The sequence below is a fragment of the Charadrius vociferus genome, unplaced genomic scaffold, assembly GCF_000708025.1.
Source record: "Charadrius vociferus isolate BGI_N301 unplaced genomic scaffold, ASM70802v2 scaffold82, whole genome shotgun sequence".
In the NCBI taxonomy this organism is placed as follows: Eukaryota; Metazoa; Chordata; class Aves; order Charadriiformes; family Charadriidae; genus Charadrius; species Charadrius vociferus.
The window spans coordinates 1,575,646-1,594,074 of NW_009647401.1; the positions used below are offsets into that span (position 1 = coordinate 1,575,646).

Below are 18,429 nucleotides of genomic sequence, written 5' to 3' on the forward strand. Positions count from 1 at the left end.
TTTCTGGGTTTGGTTTCTTTCTCCACAGAAGCATTTGCAACAGCAGAGATCTTTCCTTAACTGAACAAGCTTTTAAATGTAATGCAATGACAGGTGCACAAAAATGCCCTCAGTGGTTGTATATCAGTAGATAATCCTGTAAGATTTGAAAAAAAAGTCTTATCCAAGTTTGGATACAGTTCAGTCTGTAAGCTATGACCATTTCGGGTAAATTAATACAAATCCCTAACTTACTAGGCTTCAGGCGAGGGTTCCCAATATGGTGTGGTGTTTTGTAAATCATAATTTGCTATAAATTAAATCTATTCACATACATCTTCCAGATGAAAGAGAAATGTTAGTGAAAGAGAGATCAGAAGGTAACATGAAAGAGAAATGAATTTACTTTATTGCACCTACTAATGAAATATGGACTCTGTGCAATTAGTAGCTGGGGACACATTTATTAAACGCTGAAGAAAAAAAGAAATTTAGTACAAAATTATTTTGTGGATCATTTCTTTTATCTACCATTGAAAATTATCTAGGACAGAAGTTCAATACAGTGAGATGCTTGCGTAATAAGCATAAATGAAATTAATAGTATTCTAAAAGAAAAGAAAAGCTCAAAAATATTGTACTTCTGTTGTGCTACATTTGGCAACATCCAGTAAGGAGGAAGGGAGAGGGAGAGGGAGAGGATCTTTTCCATTATACAACCCTATATGTGTGGGGCAGAACTTTAGCAAATAGTTATGATTTATTTACAAATGAGGAGTAGAAAACCATGATACATGGATACTCTCTTATAGTTGAAATGGAACCTGAACAGACACATTGACATGCACGATGTTTCAGTATACAAGAATCAAAATTTGTGGCAGGAATACAAACCATACACATTTCTTCCAATGTAAATGGATTTTTCAAATGTAAATTCATGTAACTAAAGTTTTCTTTGTCACAACAAAGGTATTAAAAACTTTTGGAATTGTTTTTTTAATTCAAGCTGGCTCTTTACATCTTCACCAGGAATGAAGATGAAGTCTTCGGAAATCCCCATTATTAATCTTGTAAGAAAAGCATGGGGCATGCTACAGGGTTAGATTGTCAAAATAAACACTTTTCATCTTTTCTGACTTATTGTGTGTGTGCATGTTTGCAGAGGGCAAAGGATACTCTTCAAGAATTTCAAGACTTCAAACAAAGATTCAATCATTAAGCAAGCACAACCTGTTTTAAATAAGAGTTTTAAAAAAAAAAAAGGCCCCGGCTCTCACTTGTGAGTGGTCAGTGTTTTGTATGCCTTTGAAACTTGCATGGATCTTCCCACCTGTGCCCTTAGCACCTGTTATAAAAAATGCTACAAAATCAGTGTGGTGAATGAAAACAAGGATCGGTTAGACATCCTACAATCCATTGTGCCCTTCAATTACTGGCATTGCAAGAGCTGTGGAAACAAGAGGACTAGCTTACAATTGAATTCTTACTTTATCTCTTTGCCCAGAGAGAACTGGCACAAAAATATTTAGTTTTATTTAAGAAAAACAAATCTAAGAAACATAAAAATTTCCCGGCCTTACTAAGTAATTCCTTTAAGTGTCTACTTATACATTTTCGCTGAACACCTTCTCACTTCATTAGGAATGAAATGTGAACAACAGGAAAGCATGGATGCTCAAAGCTTTGTTTTGAGCATCTACGTGTAAACTAAATCATGTTTATGCCTGCTTCTGTACAAGAATGAACTCCATCCTTCATACGCACATGGCCAAACTTCCAGACACTATAAGACTCTTGAACAAGGCTGAGAAACTAAGATACATGCCACATACCCAGGAGAGCCAAAAAGGCAAGACACTAGAGCAGCTCATAGACCGGGGAGGAACACAATCCTCTGAGAATGTGATTTTTCCACTACAGGTGGAAACAGGGGTGTTGTAGGTTCCTGGATGACGCAGGGACACCTGAGCCCCAGTCTTCCCTGCGGAAGCCCTTCTTCCTGAACAAGGGTTGCACCTCGTCTCTCAGACCTTGTATCTGCACGACCCTCCAGTGTCTAAGTCACACAGCCGTGTCATCAGGGCTTCGCTTGATGGGCCTCGTGTGTACCTGCAGCCATAATGTGGTGACCCTTTCCCTATCTAAAGGCACTAATCACAGCTCTACCATGAAAAAGAGGTGCCTATTACTCAGTTTGGGTTAATTACTATGCCATGGGGGGAGTTCAGCTCCAGATCAAGGCACAAAAATGTACGTAACTACATGTACTTATCTACGTACGCCACATGTCCTTGCTCTGAATACAGTCAGGAAACCTCATCAATACAGTTAAAAAGTGATTCAGCTAACCACAAAGTGTCTACTTAGCTCTCTAGGTGCTGCTGACAGCACAGGCCATAGCGGGAGCTTAGAGGCATAGCATGTTTGTGGCCACCTAAGCAAAGGCACCTTTCTCTGGAGCTGGGCAGTCCCAGCCCATTGGTCACTGCAGCATGCTGGCCCAGCTCTGAAGAAAACACGCTTGCCATCTTGTTCTCCCAAAACAAATCTTCCAAATTTGCACTTCTCAGAAGAAGTTTCAATTCCATTAAAGCGAATGGAGCTGTATTTCCTCAAACCAAGTCTGCATGTGTCCCAAGAGGTCCATCTATCCGAGCACAGACAGCCTGAGACAGAACATAGGCATCAAAATGCAGTCAGAGCTGAGCAGCTAGGCAAACAGCGGAGCAGTTGAAAGAGCACTTGTAGTACGGGTTTCAGAAAGGAAACCATTTGGTGCTGTCTAATGAACAGCATCAGCTAGAAAACCAAATGCTCTAGCAGGTATCTTCATATCAGAGCAGAGGTTTCTTTGTGGTTACATCTGAACAATACTACATGATGAGAGAAACCCAAGCACGACATTTAGGTTAGGGGTGCATATCATGTGTAAGCACGTAAAACATTTATAAAGGATTTTTAAATCAACAAATTAGTGTCGCAGACTGTCGTTTTATTACAACTGTGCTATACCTGCAATCACTGTGAAAAGGTGCATTTACATGTGAAAATTGTAAATACAAATTATATTTAAACATTTGAAAATGTATTTACACTTGAAAAAGTTGTGAAAAATATGATGGCAGTGCTTGGCAATGTGTCTTTTGAAATAAGCTAGAAGTACTCATTAATTTGAAATTGTTAGCATAATATTTTATGCCATTAGGTATCAAATCTCTTTTTGCAATTACATAAGAGACCACAACCAACAAATAAAGAAAATACGGTTAGGTGCTCAGGAAAAACAAATTAGTTTAATCTACAGTCCATAGAAATTCTAGAGTCATATATTATTGTTGCTGTTGTTATTTTTGAAAGCTGCTATGATTTATTGCTCTAAACATATAGCCACAAATTGAAAACATGGATTAAAATGTCTCCTACTTGACCTTTTCACAGATACACCATGAATATAAATATTAATTTTATGCATTCAACAGCTGCTGATCAAGTTATATATCGTGAAATGTATTGTTTGAAATATTATTCCACCATACGAATTACATAGTTCCATGGCATATTTTATGGGTTTTTTATGCTAATAGGCACTTTACAAACCATTGCATAAGCACCACAAATTTACACTATGTGAGCCATTGCAGAGGCCTGTGATGACTTCTGGTCTATGACTGGATGATCTTTGCACTTTATCGATACAAGAAACCCTCTTTGACATTAACTCGTCACCTGAAACAAATCTTGACTTTTATTTATTCATTCAGAGATGAGAAATCAGTCAGCTACTCATGCACAAAACTTTAAAAATGAATGCACAGCAACAAAAACAAAACAAGCCCTTTCCACTTTCTCTTGGAATTTTATTCCTCTTCACATTTGCAGCACTTTCACTCTTAGCCTTGTCCCTATTTCTCTCAGGCACTGCAATCTCAGTGAAGACTAAGTTGTCTCTGCTTGGCACAAAGCAAAGTAAAAGATAGTGCTGAGCTGCAATGATTGAAGACAAATAATAGAAGCAAGCATATTGTCTCAGTACGGTTACTAAATTCTGGTGTGGGTTGCAGCCTATTCTCCCTTCTGTGACTCATCTGGTTGAGGCACTGAGGGAGAAAAGATTGCTTACTCTCTTTGCAGTGTGTATATCTGCCATAGGATCAAGCACACAAACAGTAAGCCCTTACGCTCGTGCAATGAATTCCATTAAATTAGACTTACACAAGCCTTACAAGATACAGTTCATGTGTACTCTGAAAAATAGGTATCTCGTGTATCGCCGCACATGAAGCTCCAAGAACGGCATATTAATTCAGAAAATACTAGAGATTCCTAAACTTTGGCTAGGTTTTGGTTGAAAACTGAGAATTAAATTATTAAAATAAATTTATGATTTCATTTTCACACCCAAAGCCTACTAGATGTTAACAGCCTTATTGAATGTTCGGTTTATCACGAAATCATTCTCATCCTGCATCAGAATACCACTTCTTCTCATCATTTGGTTTCTTAGGAAGACCTTTCTCTATAAGTATATTGAGGAAGGTTGGCTTTGTTGCAGTTAGGACTACTTGTTTTTTATTCATTAAATGACCTACAAGTCCAGTGGGTTTCTAGCCCCACTGAACTTGTACATCATTTCATGAATAAAAAGCTCTTGGGACATAATAAGAAAACGTTCTCTGCCACCACTACAAAGACTCAAATGGCACTGATATCCCAGCACGTCGGTGACCCTAAGCTGTATGTTTTGAAGGAGGGTTGAGGGCTGCTTGAAGTTGACATAAATTTGCTTGCACATCAGTTAATCAATCAGGCACATGCATGTCCAAAATGAGACCTGCAAAAGGACTTGCCATATCCTTTACACCAGTGGCAACAGCTTCCCGTCAGCTACTTTGCCTCTCTTTATTTTCTGCCAGAGCAGACTGGTGATTTTTTACAACTTCGGCTTTCCTCAAAACAAGTTGTGTGAAAAATTACATCTTCAGGTTCCCTAGGATTTTTTGTAGGGAGTGTTTACTATTCATGTCTATAAATGGCAGGTTTCTTTCCTAGTGTATAGCCCTTTTCTGGTCTGTACATTAGCCTGATGTTATCAGATTATTTGCTACTTGTCCTACAAGGCAGTGGAAACAAATTTGTGTCTTCTTGTTTGCTGGCATTATACTACTCATTAGAAAGCTTCCTTAAGCACCCATTTATTGTAACCACATCGGTTTATCAGTGAACAAGAATACTTTCTGGGAATTATCATTTCAGCTGCCCTAGAAAAGTGCTTTCTGTGCAAACTTTATTTTTTAAGTTGAGTCTCAGTTATACTTAACCTGTGGCTGCTGCGTCCTTAACGAACTGTGGCCTGCATGGAAATACACCACGTCCCTCTGCCACACCCATGGAATCAGCACCTCCATATACAATTTATAGATGTTGCCCACAGGGTCTCTTCTAAATGGCATTTATTTGAGATGTTTTTCCAAGTGCTTTCAGCCTAAGCTTGAATATTCATGTGACTTTATAACCCTCTCAGATGTTTGTTCTGTCTCTGGCCTTGTTTATAAAGACAGTGTGCAGTAAGTTAGGATATGAATTTATGGTTCCTTGCCACTAACTCTCTTTGTAAACATTCCTACAGCACAGTGAATTGCCTTGGTTTAAAGCAACTTAATCCTCTCTCAATGCGACGCAAAACATCGAACACTTTCTGCACTTTGAGTGACCACAAAAAAGGGCCATGCCATAAACCAAATTAACTGTAACCAAATTCACAGCCTAGCACACTTCTTTATGTAGACAAGCCATCTATTTCAGTTAATTCTTTGCAACTAAGTTGTGGTGATGATATACCAGCATCCCTGAGAAAAAGTTTCATTTACTCTTCCTGCTTTCACTTTCACTGTCATGACTCTAGAGCTGATGTCTAGGCAGTGAGAGAATCTTATTACAGCAACGTCCAAATGTGACACACAGCAAGGATTAAAGTGTTATCCAACTTGTACATGCATAAGCAGGCTCCCTGGAAACAGAATTCAGACTGATATTTTCATTTTCAAACCTGTATTTTCCTCCATCTGAGCAGTCAATGGAGCATCTTCCTTTCTAAGTAAGATCCAATTATAATGAGAGCTTGGATTGACAGGAAACATTATTATAACTGAATGAGCTGTCAAATCCATGACTAATAAGGTTTTTCATTTAGGTTCAACAATAGCAGCATCAGACCACTGGCATATTATTATTCAATAACTCATAACATTCATAAGAAGGTTTACTTTTCTTTTTGGAGGGTAGAGGGAGATCTCACATTCAGATGTTCATATGGGGCAGAAGTAGTTTCAATATTTCATGAGCGGATTTTATCTCTGCGTTTTCTGAAGATGCAAACTAACAAAAGGCCTTGTGCAAAATCTAAGCCTGCTGTTTAAGGACTTAGTTTCTGTTTTCCTCCTAGCTTCCATATTTTTGCATCCACATTCTTATTGCTTGAACCATGCAAACAGAGAGGGAATATCAGTAGGAGGTTTGTAGCCTGGGTGTCCACATTCTCAGATGTTGGCAGTATGGAGTATAAGTAAGAGGCAACCCAAGACCTCTATGGTCCATCTCTATTCAGAAAGGTGCAAAGCAGCAGATAAACAGCAGATATTTCATGTTAACCACTGTGTATGTATGCATTTTAAAATCATTGTGTAGGGTTCAAGAAGAGCAGATTTGTTTTACAGTACACTACTTTTCATTTTTATGTGAGAGACAATGAGGGCAGGATAGTTATGAATTAGGATATTAACAAGGGGAAAAGAACATATTTAGAAAGAAAAACCCTCCCCCTTAAAAAAGCCTTTTTATAACAAAAATGCAATTCCCTCTGTCCTGTATAAATTCTGCTTTCCCGTCCATTTCACAGTTTGACAGAAGGTAACTGGATATCCCATTTTTCTGTTTCACTAGTTCTCAATTCCACTTTCCTAGCCTATCTCCTTAATCTGCTCTTCCATCCTAATGGTGGTGCTGCTCCATCACTGCAAGTAGTATAAATGATTTGGCTGTAAAAGCTGTGTGCTAGGGTTGACTTCGAAAAATGGCCTTTCAGTCCAGCATTCATTTATACATCATCAGTTATATCCCCCTACTTTTTATCCAAATATGATCTATGAATAAAAAAATATACAAAACCCATACTGTAGTGGTTTCTTTTCTCATCTTTTCCCCTTGCTGACACCTTGCATGCTTGCACAAACTAACCTTTAACATGCAACTTTTAGTTTAATGTCATCATCCGTCAAAGTCCCACAAACTGGGGAAGTTTATGGAGGCGTTCCAAGAGGCATCTGAGTTTCCATCCATAACCCTTTATGTCTTAAAACTAACTGCTGCCTTCTATAAGCCACCCGGTGAAGACAAGGTTTAAGACACTGGATATACCACAGCAGATGCAGAAGGCAAGCACAAAGGCTGATGATGTCTACTATAAGAGTAAACGATGACCTTGTTAACAAAAGACCAAGCTTACAAAGGTGTTAGTGAGCATCAGGGTTAATGCCTTGCAATGTTAAATGGGACAAGTTCACACCTCTCTTCTTTCTCATTTCTTCTTCTTTCAAATATCCACACTTCAGAATTTATCTGTCCTAGACAAAAGTCACCTGGTTTTTGCACCTCTTCTGTAAATTAACATTCTGTTGAAAATGCTTAAGCAAGATTAAAACGTACTAGTGCCCAGGAATGTCATTGCTGTTATTATGTTTATGTTGTTACTGTTGTTCCTATTGTGGTAGCCAACACGTGCAAAATGATGCTTGTCTCTATAAATATCCAAGATGGGAAAATGAAGCATTGTGTCCCATTTCATAGACAGAAGACAGCTACATGAACAAGTTGCCACCAAGTAAATGAGCATGGATTTACAGCTCATTAACTACTCCATGGCAACTGTCTGTGTGGTTATTGCTCCAGAGTAAATGTGAGCTAGCTTTGACCCATACTGAAAGCAAGGCAATGTATCTTGCATTTACCTGAGATTTAAGCATCCATATAAAGTAACTAATGAGCTGTAAATCCACACTCTCTCTTCACACACGGCAGTTTCTTCATGTGTCTTGCGGCAATGATATTTATGTGATTTGTCTGGTGTCACCAAAGCAGCATGTGACAGAAGTGGGAACAAAAACCAGATCTACTGAGCTCCTGCAAACCCCACTCCTCTCATGGCCAGAATTTTCCTGCGGAGCTGCTGTTCAATTGCTTGGCACATCTCCCTTCAAATGAGAGCAATTCACAAGCAAACTCAGCCACTCATTTCCTCATTAATACTGCAGAACATGCGTATTCCACTTATGTAAAACAGATGGATTGGTAAAAGTAGCTTCCAGATACAGTTTCTTCATTTCACACATAAAATATTATTTACTTTTTCAAAGACTCCTAAATTTAAAGTTTAAAAAAACCCAATGCATTGGGAATAGGTTTATCCCATTTTAATAATCAGACTTCAACTCTAGCTAATCTAGAGTCCAATTTACTGCAGAGTATAAGCAGTTTTTAGACACTGTGTTGTCCATCAGGGTGGTGCATGACATGCCACAAACTAGCAAAGAGGTTTCTTTCTTTTCCCTTTTTTCTCCAGTGACTCCTATCAACTGATATTCTAAGACCCCATCACACTCAGCCTGGTGGACCATTGATACAAGCCACTGCCTACAGTCATTGCAGTCCTGAGCTCCTTGGTCTGATTTTTCAGTGGAAAATCCCACGGAAGTCACAACAGAACAGAATACCCTCTGCGTCCTCAAACCCCTTGTTACTTTCTATTTTAAAAAGATAAGAGAAAGAGAAACCCATGGGAGGAAAATCTGAACCACAGCGTCACAACATATTGCCGTTTAAAATATTTACCATTAAAATTATTTTGTGTCCTGAGGTAGAACAAGAACATAATGCTGTTAAATACCTCGACAAAGTTCACTGTAAATTATACACCTCTGTCCATAAAGAAGGGAAATTAATTTTCTCAGTAGAGACATTAAATACATTGGTTTTCAGCCTTTGAAAGCTTCCTCATATAATAATTGATAAACCTCACTATTCATTTTATTATCACCATGCATTTTATGTCATGTCTATGGACTAACAAATTCAAAAAGCAGAGAGGGAAAAAAGCACTTGGACTGTCTTTATGAATTTTAATGGATTTGATGGGTCTCTCCACAGCACTCCCTGTTCCCTGATAATCACTCAATTCCTCCCTGCAAGAACGCTCTGGAAAATGTACATTGGCCTACAGGTCCATTGGGATTTGACCCTGCTGTCCACTGACAGCAACTTTCTCATTTCATTTCAGGGGGCAATATATTTCAAAGCATAACCCCAGCCTTCTGGGATGCTTTCAGTTCTGGGATGCCCAGCTCTGACAGTACTGCAAAAGCGTGAATTTCATGAAGGCAGGCATAATGTAAATGGGAAATGTCAGTGATTTATTTTACACTGACCGCACACAACATTTTAGTGATGCTGATAAACATCCTTCTTTGTTTTTGTTTTTTGTTTTTTAGCAGAGGCTACATCAACACCACTTGATTAAACAACACCTGTAAACATCCTTGGGCTGAGTATCAACCTGAGCCAACTCGTGCTTTCCCAAACAGTTCCTGGGCGTGATTTGGGGGTTAGAGCACCCCAAGGCCCACTCCCAGTACCCAGTTTGCAAGCAACCCCACAAATCTGAAGACTGAAAGAGTTGCTAGCAGAAACATCAGCCACCTCTTGCCAGTTGGCCTTCAGAGCCCAGAAAAGTCCCTGAAGGTGATTGAGCAGGGATGGAGTCAGAGAGCCTGGCAGCTGCCTGGAGTTCCAGCAGCCGGCTCTGACGGAGCCTCAGGAGCTTCCCGGCAGGTCGCTGCCGACGCTGCAGGTAGGCATCGCAGGAGTACAGGGACTGTGGAAATTCACTGTGGTGTAGATTATCTCTGGCCAGTTTAAACTGGAAAACTCTTTGGTGATTTCCGAACAGACCAAAATACAGGCCATAATAGGTAGCACTTCAATAACCACCTATCCATGAACTTAATTTTCCAAATTTCTTGCTGTGAGGAGAAGCACAAAAGATAGAGTTCAGCCTGGAGAACAGCCTCGTTGAAGGACAGGTGGCTTGGAACCCCAGCTGAAAAAAAAATGTTTCAGATTTCTCCCCCTCCCCCCAATTATATTTTTGGAGAGTTATTCTGCTGCAGTGCTTCCCAGAATTTTGGATTTAATGTTTTGCTTTTTTGTCCTGCTTCATAATTACACATAATTATGTGATTTTGGTATGTTATGTGTTTTGTAATGTTATGTACTTTCTGCAAGAGAGAAAATAATGTGCCAGACAATTCTCCCCTTACTCACATCAATGGCTTTTGGCTCAAACTCCTGTGCAGGATTCTCCTTCTTCTTATCAAGGGTTCCATATTTTCATGTGGTCCAATTTTTTATTTCTTCTGGGCATCCTTTTTATTTTGATATTTCTTTTCTTTCTCCAAGTAATTCATTTTTAGCTCTATATTAAGCAATTTGCTTTTAACCAGTTGGCATTTTCATCAGTCAGCATATCCAAATGTTCATCTGTACCTTCCTTAATTTCATGTACTATATCAGCATTTCCTGTAGCAGTAATGGCTTTCTGCAATGAGACTTACACCTCAGATTGCCCTGCTAGTTTTTCAGGCAATTATCTATTGCCTGTCCTTCTGGAAGGCACATTGCTATCTTCCCCATTGCATTTTGGTTTTGAGAGTAACATCAATCCACAGTAAGTGCCTACTACAGACTTGATGCTTCTCTGTGGAAATTTTAAGCTTTTAGTCTTGTTTAAAAGAGAAAGAGGTCTTAATGCCAGCTCTCCATACTGAAAATATCAGGAAGACTCCAGCCATTTATTAACTGGAGCTTTAGGGTTTCCCACTCCTCTGACTCCTTCCTGTTGGTTCATATAGAGTTCATAGGGTACCCAGCAGTCCTGGTCCCCCATCATCCAGATAAGAGTGCTTCTCCAGCCAGCATTGCTTGGTTTCTTTTGCAGAAAGCCCCAGGACATGAGGTGGGATGACACACATGCAGGCTTCAGCCCAGCATGACATCAGGACGCATATAGGGTTACCCCAAAATGGTCATGGACCCAGCAATGGACATATTTATAAGAATGACTGCAACAGAGTACCAATACAAAGTCCTTCAGCTTGTACTGTGCAACCTACAAGAGAATTAAGAGGCTTGACACTTGTCGGCACCTGCAGCCTGCTCCAATTTTGCTCCTAAAAACTTAGCTGAAGACCAATGCTCTGCTGAGGTTTGGAGCAGGTGATGCTGGGGAAGGAGTCAAAAACCGAAGTGTAACTTGGGGTGTCCCTACAACTCCTACGTGATAATGCCCGTGGCCTTGGCTTCAGCTCACCGCATGAGAGAAGAGCAAGTGAGGGAGGTGTGTTGGAAAGAAACAAGGAAGGAGAAAAGACAAGCCTGTCTGAAAGCAGTAAAGAGCACTGGGGAACCAAGGTCGTATGAGTTGGGGGGGTTGAAGGGCACGTGACAAGTGCAGTACTGGGAGGTCCAAGGCACGTGCATTTGGGTGAAAGCAGGCACACGTGGCACAGGATGGGTGTTAGGAGGAAACGGACCCTGTGGCACAGTGTGAATGTGGTGTTCAGAGGAGAGAGAAGCTGCAGCACAAGGAGCTGGGCGGATTTGGGGCCTGACTCACTGGCTGGGGATGGGATTTTGAGAGAATTCAAGGACTTGGCCACAATGACAACGTAGGTTGGTCATTAATCTGTAGGGGCTCTACTTCCAGCCTTCCCATGCTATTTATTAGGGAAAATGACAACAGTACATGGGATGTAGGGAAGGAGGGGGAGAGAGGGAGTGGAAGTGGAGACTCCAGGGGAAAAAAAAAAGGGAAAGAGAAACCTCCTCTTCAGTGGGAACAAAGAAAAAGAGAGGAAGAGGAGTGTCAGCAGCCATAATGCTGCACTTATCAAAGAGAAACCCTCTTTTTAACATTTGCACATGCACACTTTTGCATCTGCTAATGAACCACACTTTCCTCCCTCATCGCCATCCTGAAGTCTGTTCTTAACTATTCCTTCCTGGCTGTCCTGCATGCATTTTCTAACACATATTTATTTAGGAAGGTGAGTTTCTTGCTACACAGCAGAAATGTTTCTGTTAAATCTACTCTATAAAGGCCCTAAAAACATGAAAAACGCGCTGGAAGCAGAAAAGAAATAGTTAGGAGGAAGGAAAGGAGGCGCTGCAGGAAAACTCATTTGCTGAAAAATGCAGCTTATGTCTTATCAATTTAATTCCAGATAAGTCTTCATTTTGCTGTGAAGACAGATGCGATAAATATGTTAATGGCAGATTTCGATGGTTCAGTTTGTAGAACTGCAAAGCCAGATGGAAGTGATAATTTTTCTTTCATTTTAATTTTGAAATAAAAAGCAAAAAAGCAGGAAAGTTCCTGATATCGTAACACTGTAATGACTTTTTGAAGGATAATGGACCTTAGCACAGAATGATGATTAACTATCATGCCTTGATACTTACTATTTTATTAAATTCCAGTTTCCCTGGCTGGAATTCTCTCAGCTTTCTTGCCAGAGCCAAGCAAATTACTGCCTGTGGACTTTTCCTGTTCCACATTCATAAAGGTATTTAACAACAATCCTAACTTGAAACTTGTGAGTATTTTACTGATTTTACTGTTGCTCAGGCTAGATACATACCTAAGCAGACCACTAAAAATGGATGAAACTAACCTCTCTTACTGTTTGTCAGGAGCCAAATATTACCTTTTTTAATTCCTTAAGCAGTACACTTATTGTTCTCGGGGTAGTAGGAGTATCGGGACTCCCATGCCTTGATTACGGTTCCCCCAGTATTAACATGCACTTAGCAATATTTGGTGTGTTGTCTTTGATTGTTTCAATTTAAAAGAAAGCCATTGAGGGACATATACTAACACCTTCTTAAATCTGTAGTATGTTTACTGCTTGAACTGATAGGCAAAAAGAAAGCTAGAAAGCTTTTGCTGCTTGGATACCCTTGAAGGGGAGAAAATTGTAGGTAGGAAGTAAGAAGCCTAAGGAAATTTTAGGAAACAATTTTCAAGGCTCTTCTCTTCAGGGTCCCGCCTGAAATATTACTCTGCAATTACTAAGTGAAAACTTGAAAACTTGGTTTGTTGTATTCACCATGGTCGTTCTAACTGTGGATGAACAAGCATGTATGGCTTGTTCTTTTTAGACGAATTTTACTTTCAAGACGGTGGTGTCCTGACAGGTTCCTCCCACAGGAACTTCTCTCCAGGAACAACTTGGCAAGAGAGTGAGGTGCTCCATTCTCAGATGAGCAGCATTCACTTCTAGGGTTTTATTAAGTCATTCTCATTTTCTAGCTAAGGTCACAAATAAAAATCTGAATTACTTAAACTATTTAATTCAACATGGCAGTTAGGGTTCCCTGAGGACTTTATTCCAATGATTCCAGTAAGAAAAACTTGGATTTCTTGTGAATGACTGCTTGTATCCTAAGTTTTACTGTTAGACAATGGGTACAATTGTTGGTTAACCATCACTGTCCTCAGCTGGGGAGGCAAAGCTGGTAGCGTTTGTGGGTAGATGTCGTATTCATTATTAGATAGGTATCTGATATTTTCATTGGTTAGATATCTGATATCTGATATATCAGATTAATTTTATCATTCAATACATGTTATTTTGTTTCATTCATTCAGTTTGCCTGTATTTTCTTGGGTTTTTTTCTTTCTTTATTCAATTAACAGCTAATACAAAATTGCACATATATGTAGTCTGGATATTTCTTATCCAAACAAAATGATCTGATGAGAGGGAAAGGAAAAGTCTACACAGCACTGTGGAGGGGAGAGGAGAGATCCCCAGGCTCTGGAAGTGAAAGCTGTGTCAGCAGGAGCCAAGCCAACTTAATTAGCCCTGTGAAGAGACCAGGCAGAGTGCTTGTTTAATGCAGCAATATTATGTTTGAGAATTCATCTGATGTCTGTGGACTTTGCTGAACTGCGCAAACATACGTGTCTGCAGCACTGCACCTTGCACGCAAGTGGAGGCAGTTCTTGCACTCATCTGAGGTTCCAGTCCATGCTGGCTGCTGATCTCGTACAATTCAGCGATTAACAGGACCAAAAATGCACAGTGAAACACACGCTGCCTCATGCCTCTCCTGGCCCTAGTGTTGCCTTACCAAGGTCAGGGAACAGCAGGCATGGACAGCTGGAGCCTCTCTGCCCTCACAGCCTTGCTGTGAGCTAAGAGGCGATCAAAGCAGAAGCCGTAGCTAGAGGTGACCCACCCTTGCAGAGCATCCTCAGGTATTGGCATAAAACAGCCAGATTTTAGTCCTCTGTGGGCTCATGCAGCAGCAGCATTTAATCCTGGAGCACCAAGCCAAGCAGAGCTTCCCAACTGGTGGGCAAGGAAGCCATTCACCACCCGCCAGCAAGTTGCTAGAGCTCCCTAAGCACCAGGCAGGGAGCTGCCTGCAGGAGGAGCGTGGCAATTCATTCAGCACTGAAGCTTATTCCAGGCTGCCACCTTGTCAGGCTTAAGTTCAGCTCATTAGGACATTCGTGTGTTAGTTATGCAAATAAGTCTATGCAGAGTCACAAAATATGCATGGGGCCATTTATCAGCTTGGCACAATCTCCAACTTTCTGAACCTTCAGACATCCCTGATACATGTAGAAGAAAATGTAGTCTTCCCTATCACTGTCGCTGGCAGAGAGGCTGCGGCAGAGCTTATCCGCTACCATCCACGTCCTCTCAAAGGATTTGCGTTGCTTGGGATAAAAAAGATAATGCATTCTGCATGACTTTAAACCTATTATGTTACAGCTGAGGATGTTTAATCTTATGAATAAGAGATCTCCACTTGTTTTCACCTTTCTAGGGAAGGAGATTTACAAATCTGCATAGCTTAAAGCATTCTGACTGCAGTTTATTATTTATTTATAACAAGCATGTGACAAAAAAAAAAGTCCTCTGGAACAGTCTGCTCAAATGTCCTCCTTTGTCTGGACAGCTGCAGTCTAAGGTCACTCTCATTCATGAATGTGCATAGGAACCTCAGCTCATCCCCCTCCTGCGCTTTTTGCTCTCTCCTCACTTCAGGAAAATACTATCTTTTGCACAAGTCTCGTCTAGAGTCAGCATCTACCTGTTGCTCTCCACCCACAACCATCAGTAACTGCAGGAGGTCTGAGTCCTCCTGACAAGCGTACGGGTCTACCAGAAACACAGCTTTAGGGATTTCTTCAGTTCTGTACCCGAGGCCAGCACCAGGCTGACAGTTTGCCTGCTAGCTCCAGGGACCAGTTTCTCATGTATGGTCCCTAACAGGACAGCTTACTTGAGCTGCTACAAGGTTCGCTGTACCAACTAGCAGAAAAGAAGTTACTGTAATACAAGTAAAGACAGAAGAAAATGACACAGCTTTTTGATGTATTGCTCTTATCTGAGGGACCTGCCTTACCCATTCACTTCTCCTGCAGTCTGTTGTAACCATCTCCCAGCACCTAAGTGGAGCTGTGGACCTGCATGTTGTCTTGGAATTGGCACTGAGGAGAGGAACACTTCCAGCAGGCAAGAAGAGGTACTCACAAAGGCTCCCCTTCCAGGGCAGCTAAAACTGGACCTTAATTTCACAGCAACACAAAAAATAAGTTTCCCTGAACCCTCCAAAATATAATACCATGAGTTACATTGCATTTGAAGTGTGGCACTATCACAATACAGAGACCTGAAAGTATCTCCGATGTTTTTTTCTTCTTGCCCTGTAGCAAATTTGAAATTTGCACATGAGAGAAACTGCGGTCTAAGTTAAATACCTACTGGACAGTCTCTCTCATTAAAGTCCGTCTTTGATTCTTTCAATACATGCAAGAAAATTGTGGTGGGTTGACCCCAGCCAGCAGCTAAACATGCACCCAGGTGCTCACTCACTCCCCCCTGACATCAGAATGATGATCTAATCAGGAGTGGGAATTGTAAGAGCAAAAGCAAGAAAACACGTGGGTTGAGATAAAGATGGTTTACTAAGTGAAGGAAAGAGGAAAAAACCCGTGATGCAAAGGTAGTCACTCACCACCTCCTACAAGTAGACGGATGTCCAGCCAGTCTCTGAGCTATGGCTACCTTCCCAGACCAACGACCCCCTCAGTTTTTATTGCTGAGCATGGCATTATACAGCATGGAATATCCCTTTGGTCAGCTGGGGTCAGCTGTCCCATTTGTGTCCCCTCCCAGCCTCTTGCCCACCCCCAGCCTACTTGCTGGGGGGGGTGGGGAGCAGCCTGGGAAAAAGAGAAGGCCTTGACGCTGTTGGATGTACTGCTGTGCAACAGCCAAAAAACTGGTGTGTTGTCAACGCTGTTTTAGTCACAGATCCAAAACATAATATCTTACAGACTGCTGTGGAGAAAACAAACTACATCTCAGCTAGACTCAACACAAAAAATTAATGAACAAATGCATTGCCTTAGGTTAACCACGAAGCAAATTGTCCTAGAAGGGGCACTTCTTTCTTAACTCCAAGTGCTATTCTAAAACAGCTGCTCTTTTTATTCCAGATCTATTTGCCACTCGGGTAAGTGTAAAACCATGCAGTCAAAAACATCTATACAACCTGACTTTCAGTGAATTTAATTCTGCTGTTTCCAGCTGAGGAAAATTATCTTTACATCATGAAAACATATGCTTCCCCTTAATAAAGATTTAAATACAACCACTTCAAGTCTCTCCCTTAGCTTTTGCATCGGTGCAGTAAAGGATTATCCATGCAAAATTAAATGGCCAAGCTTTCTGCTGTGAGCCTGCATGGTTTCGTTGTTTTTCATGGATCAATTAACACACACTGGAGATTTTAGCCATTGTTGTCTATAATGGCTAATTTGCCTATTACAGGGAACTGAGGGCCATCTGTGTACATGCCAGAAGGATACACCAGTGAAATGGAGACTGCAAACCGAAACAACATGACCTATGATTGTAAGGGATTCATAGACAAGGTGGGATAGCTTACCTCTGGAGCCTGCAGTACATCAGATACACCGTGTTTAGGTACTGCAAAAACAGGTTTTGGTGCAAGTGTTGGTGGCTTTTTGGGAGGCCTGGGTGGTGGATGAAGGGTTTGGTTTTCGTATCTTCTCACCATATAGTACTGCTCTTCGCTGATCTCTTCCACTATTGTTTTAGTTGCAGGAGGTACAACTGTCTGGACATCTTTGCTGAGCAAATGGACAGACATGTTTAAGCGATATACAGGAACCTCCCAGCTCTCCACTGGATTGCTGCCACTACTGATCAGCAAATAGGAGTCTGTGATTTCTTCTTCAAACTGCAGACCAGGCACGGCAGCCAAGACATCTGCCTCAACAGAAAGGTCCCTCACGGACACTTTGACATTAAAAGGCAAGCGAAATTCTTTGCAAATCTCAGAAAGCTGGTACTGTTTCTTGTCATGAATCACTTCCACAAAGCCACCTTCCATGTACATAGGGAGGAGCACTTTCTTATATGTATCACTTAGTATTTGTTCACAAGCTAAAACGTCTATGACTTTCTTTCTTCCCTCATACAGAACTTCACTGGTCTGGCATTGCTGAACTAGAAACTGATCTCCAACCGAAACAGAAAAAAGCTCTTTATGAGGGGAATCAAAGGCTTTAGTTGCTACAACATGAAGCTGCTCCTTTTCACTTCTTGCTATCTCTAAGTCATAGGCAGTTGGAAACTCACGGGGTCTTCTCTTGAACTTTCCTTTGTAGCTCAGAGGGATTAAAAAATGTCTTTTGGGGGAATCACTTCTGATCTCAGAGGCTAGGACTCTTGTTGCCTGGTACTTTTTGTAGATGACGATCTCTTTACCTGTATGCCATAAGTTATAAGGTTTCTGGCTTCCTGAAGGCCCTTCCATTATCTCAGCAACCATAGGAAATTCCTTGCTTGTTCTCTCAAACACATCTTCCAAAGACAGTGGCTGAAGGAAAGAGCTAATATCATAACAGTCTGTTATATCCTTGACCTCGACATCTAGATCTGAGAGGATATGAACTATGTCCTTTCGAACTGAAAAGAAAAATACATACATTGATTTTTGTTTTCAAACCAACATTGGAATAAAATATACATGTTCTGTTGCCCAGATGCTAAAAGTACCTTCCCTGAGGTGTGCACCTCTGTTTGTTAACATGCACAATTAATAGAGCCAGTCAAAGTCTAACTGTTTTAATTTGAGATACATGGTTATCAGATATGCAGGAGACCTCACAAAGAAAGAGAAAAACAAGAGGAGGTGAGAATAAGGCATGCAAGTTAACAAAAGTTTAAGAAAAAGGGAAGGGAAAAAAAATATAGTTCACTATCTTTCTCACAGCGCCTCCAAGTTTAATCA

The 18,429-nt window shown here is 40.8% G+C and overlaps 1 protein-coding gene across 1 annotated transcript in view; it reads right to left on the minus strand.

The window, feature by feature from the left end:
* The window catches only part of THEMIS (thymocyte selection associated), a 77,658-nt gene that overhangs the window by 32,220 nt on the left and 27,009 nt on the right, over positions 1 to 18,429 (minus strand). The window contains exon 4 of the mRNA XM_009880154.1: positions 17,059 to 18,104. Within this exon, the coding sequence (XP_009878456.1) occupies positions 17,059 to 18,104 (1,046 nt within the window). The remainder of the gene's footprint in view (positions 1 to 17,058; positions 18,105 to 18,429) is intronic.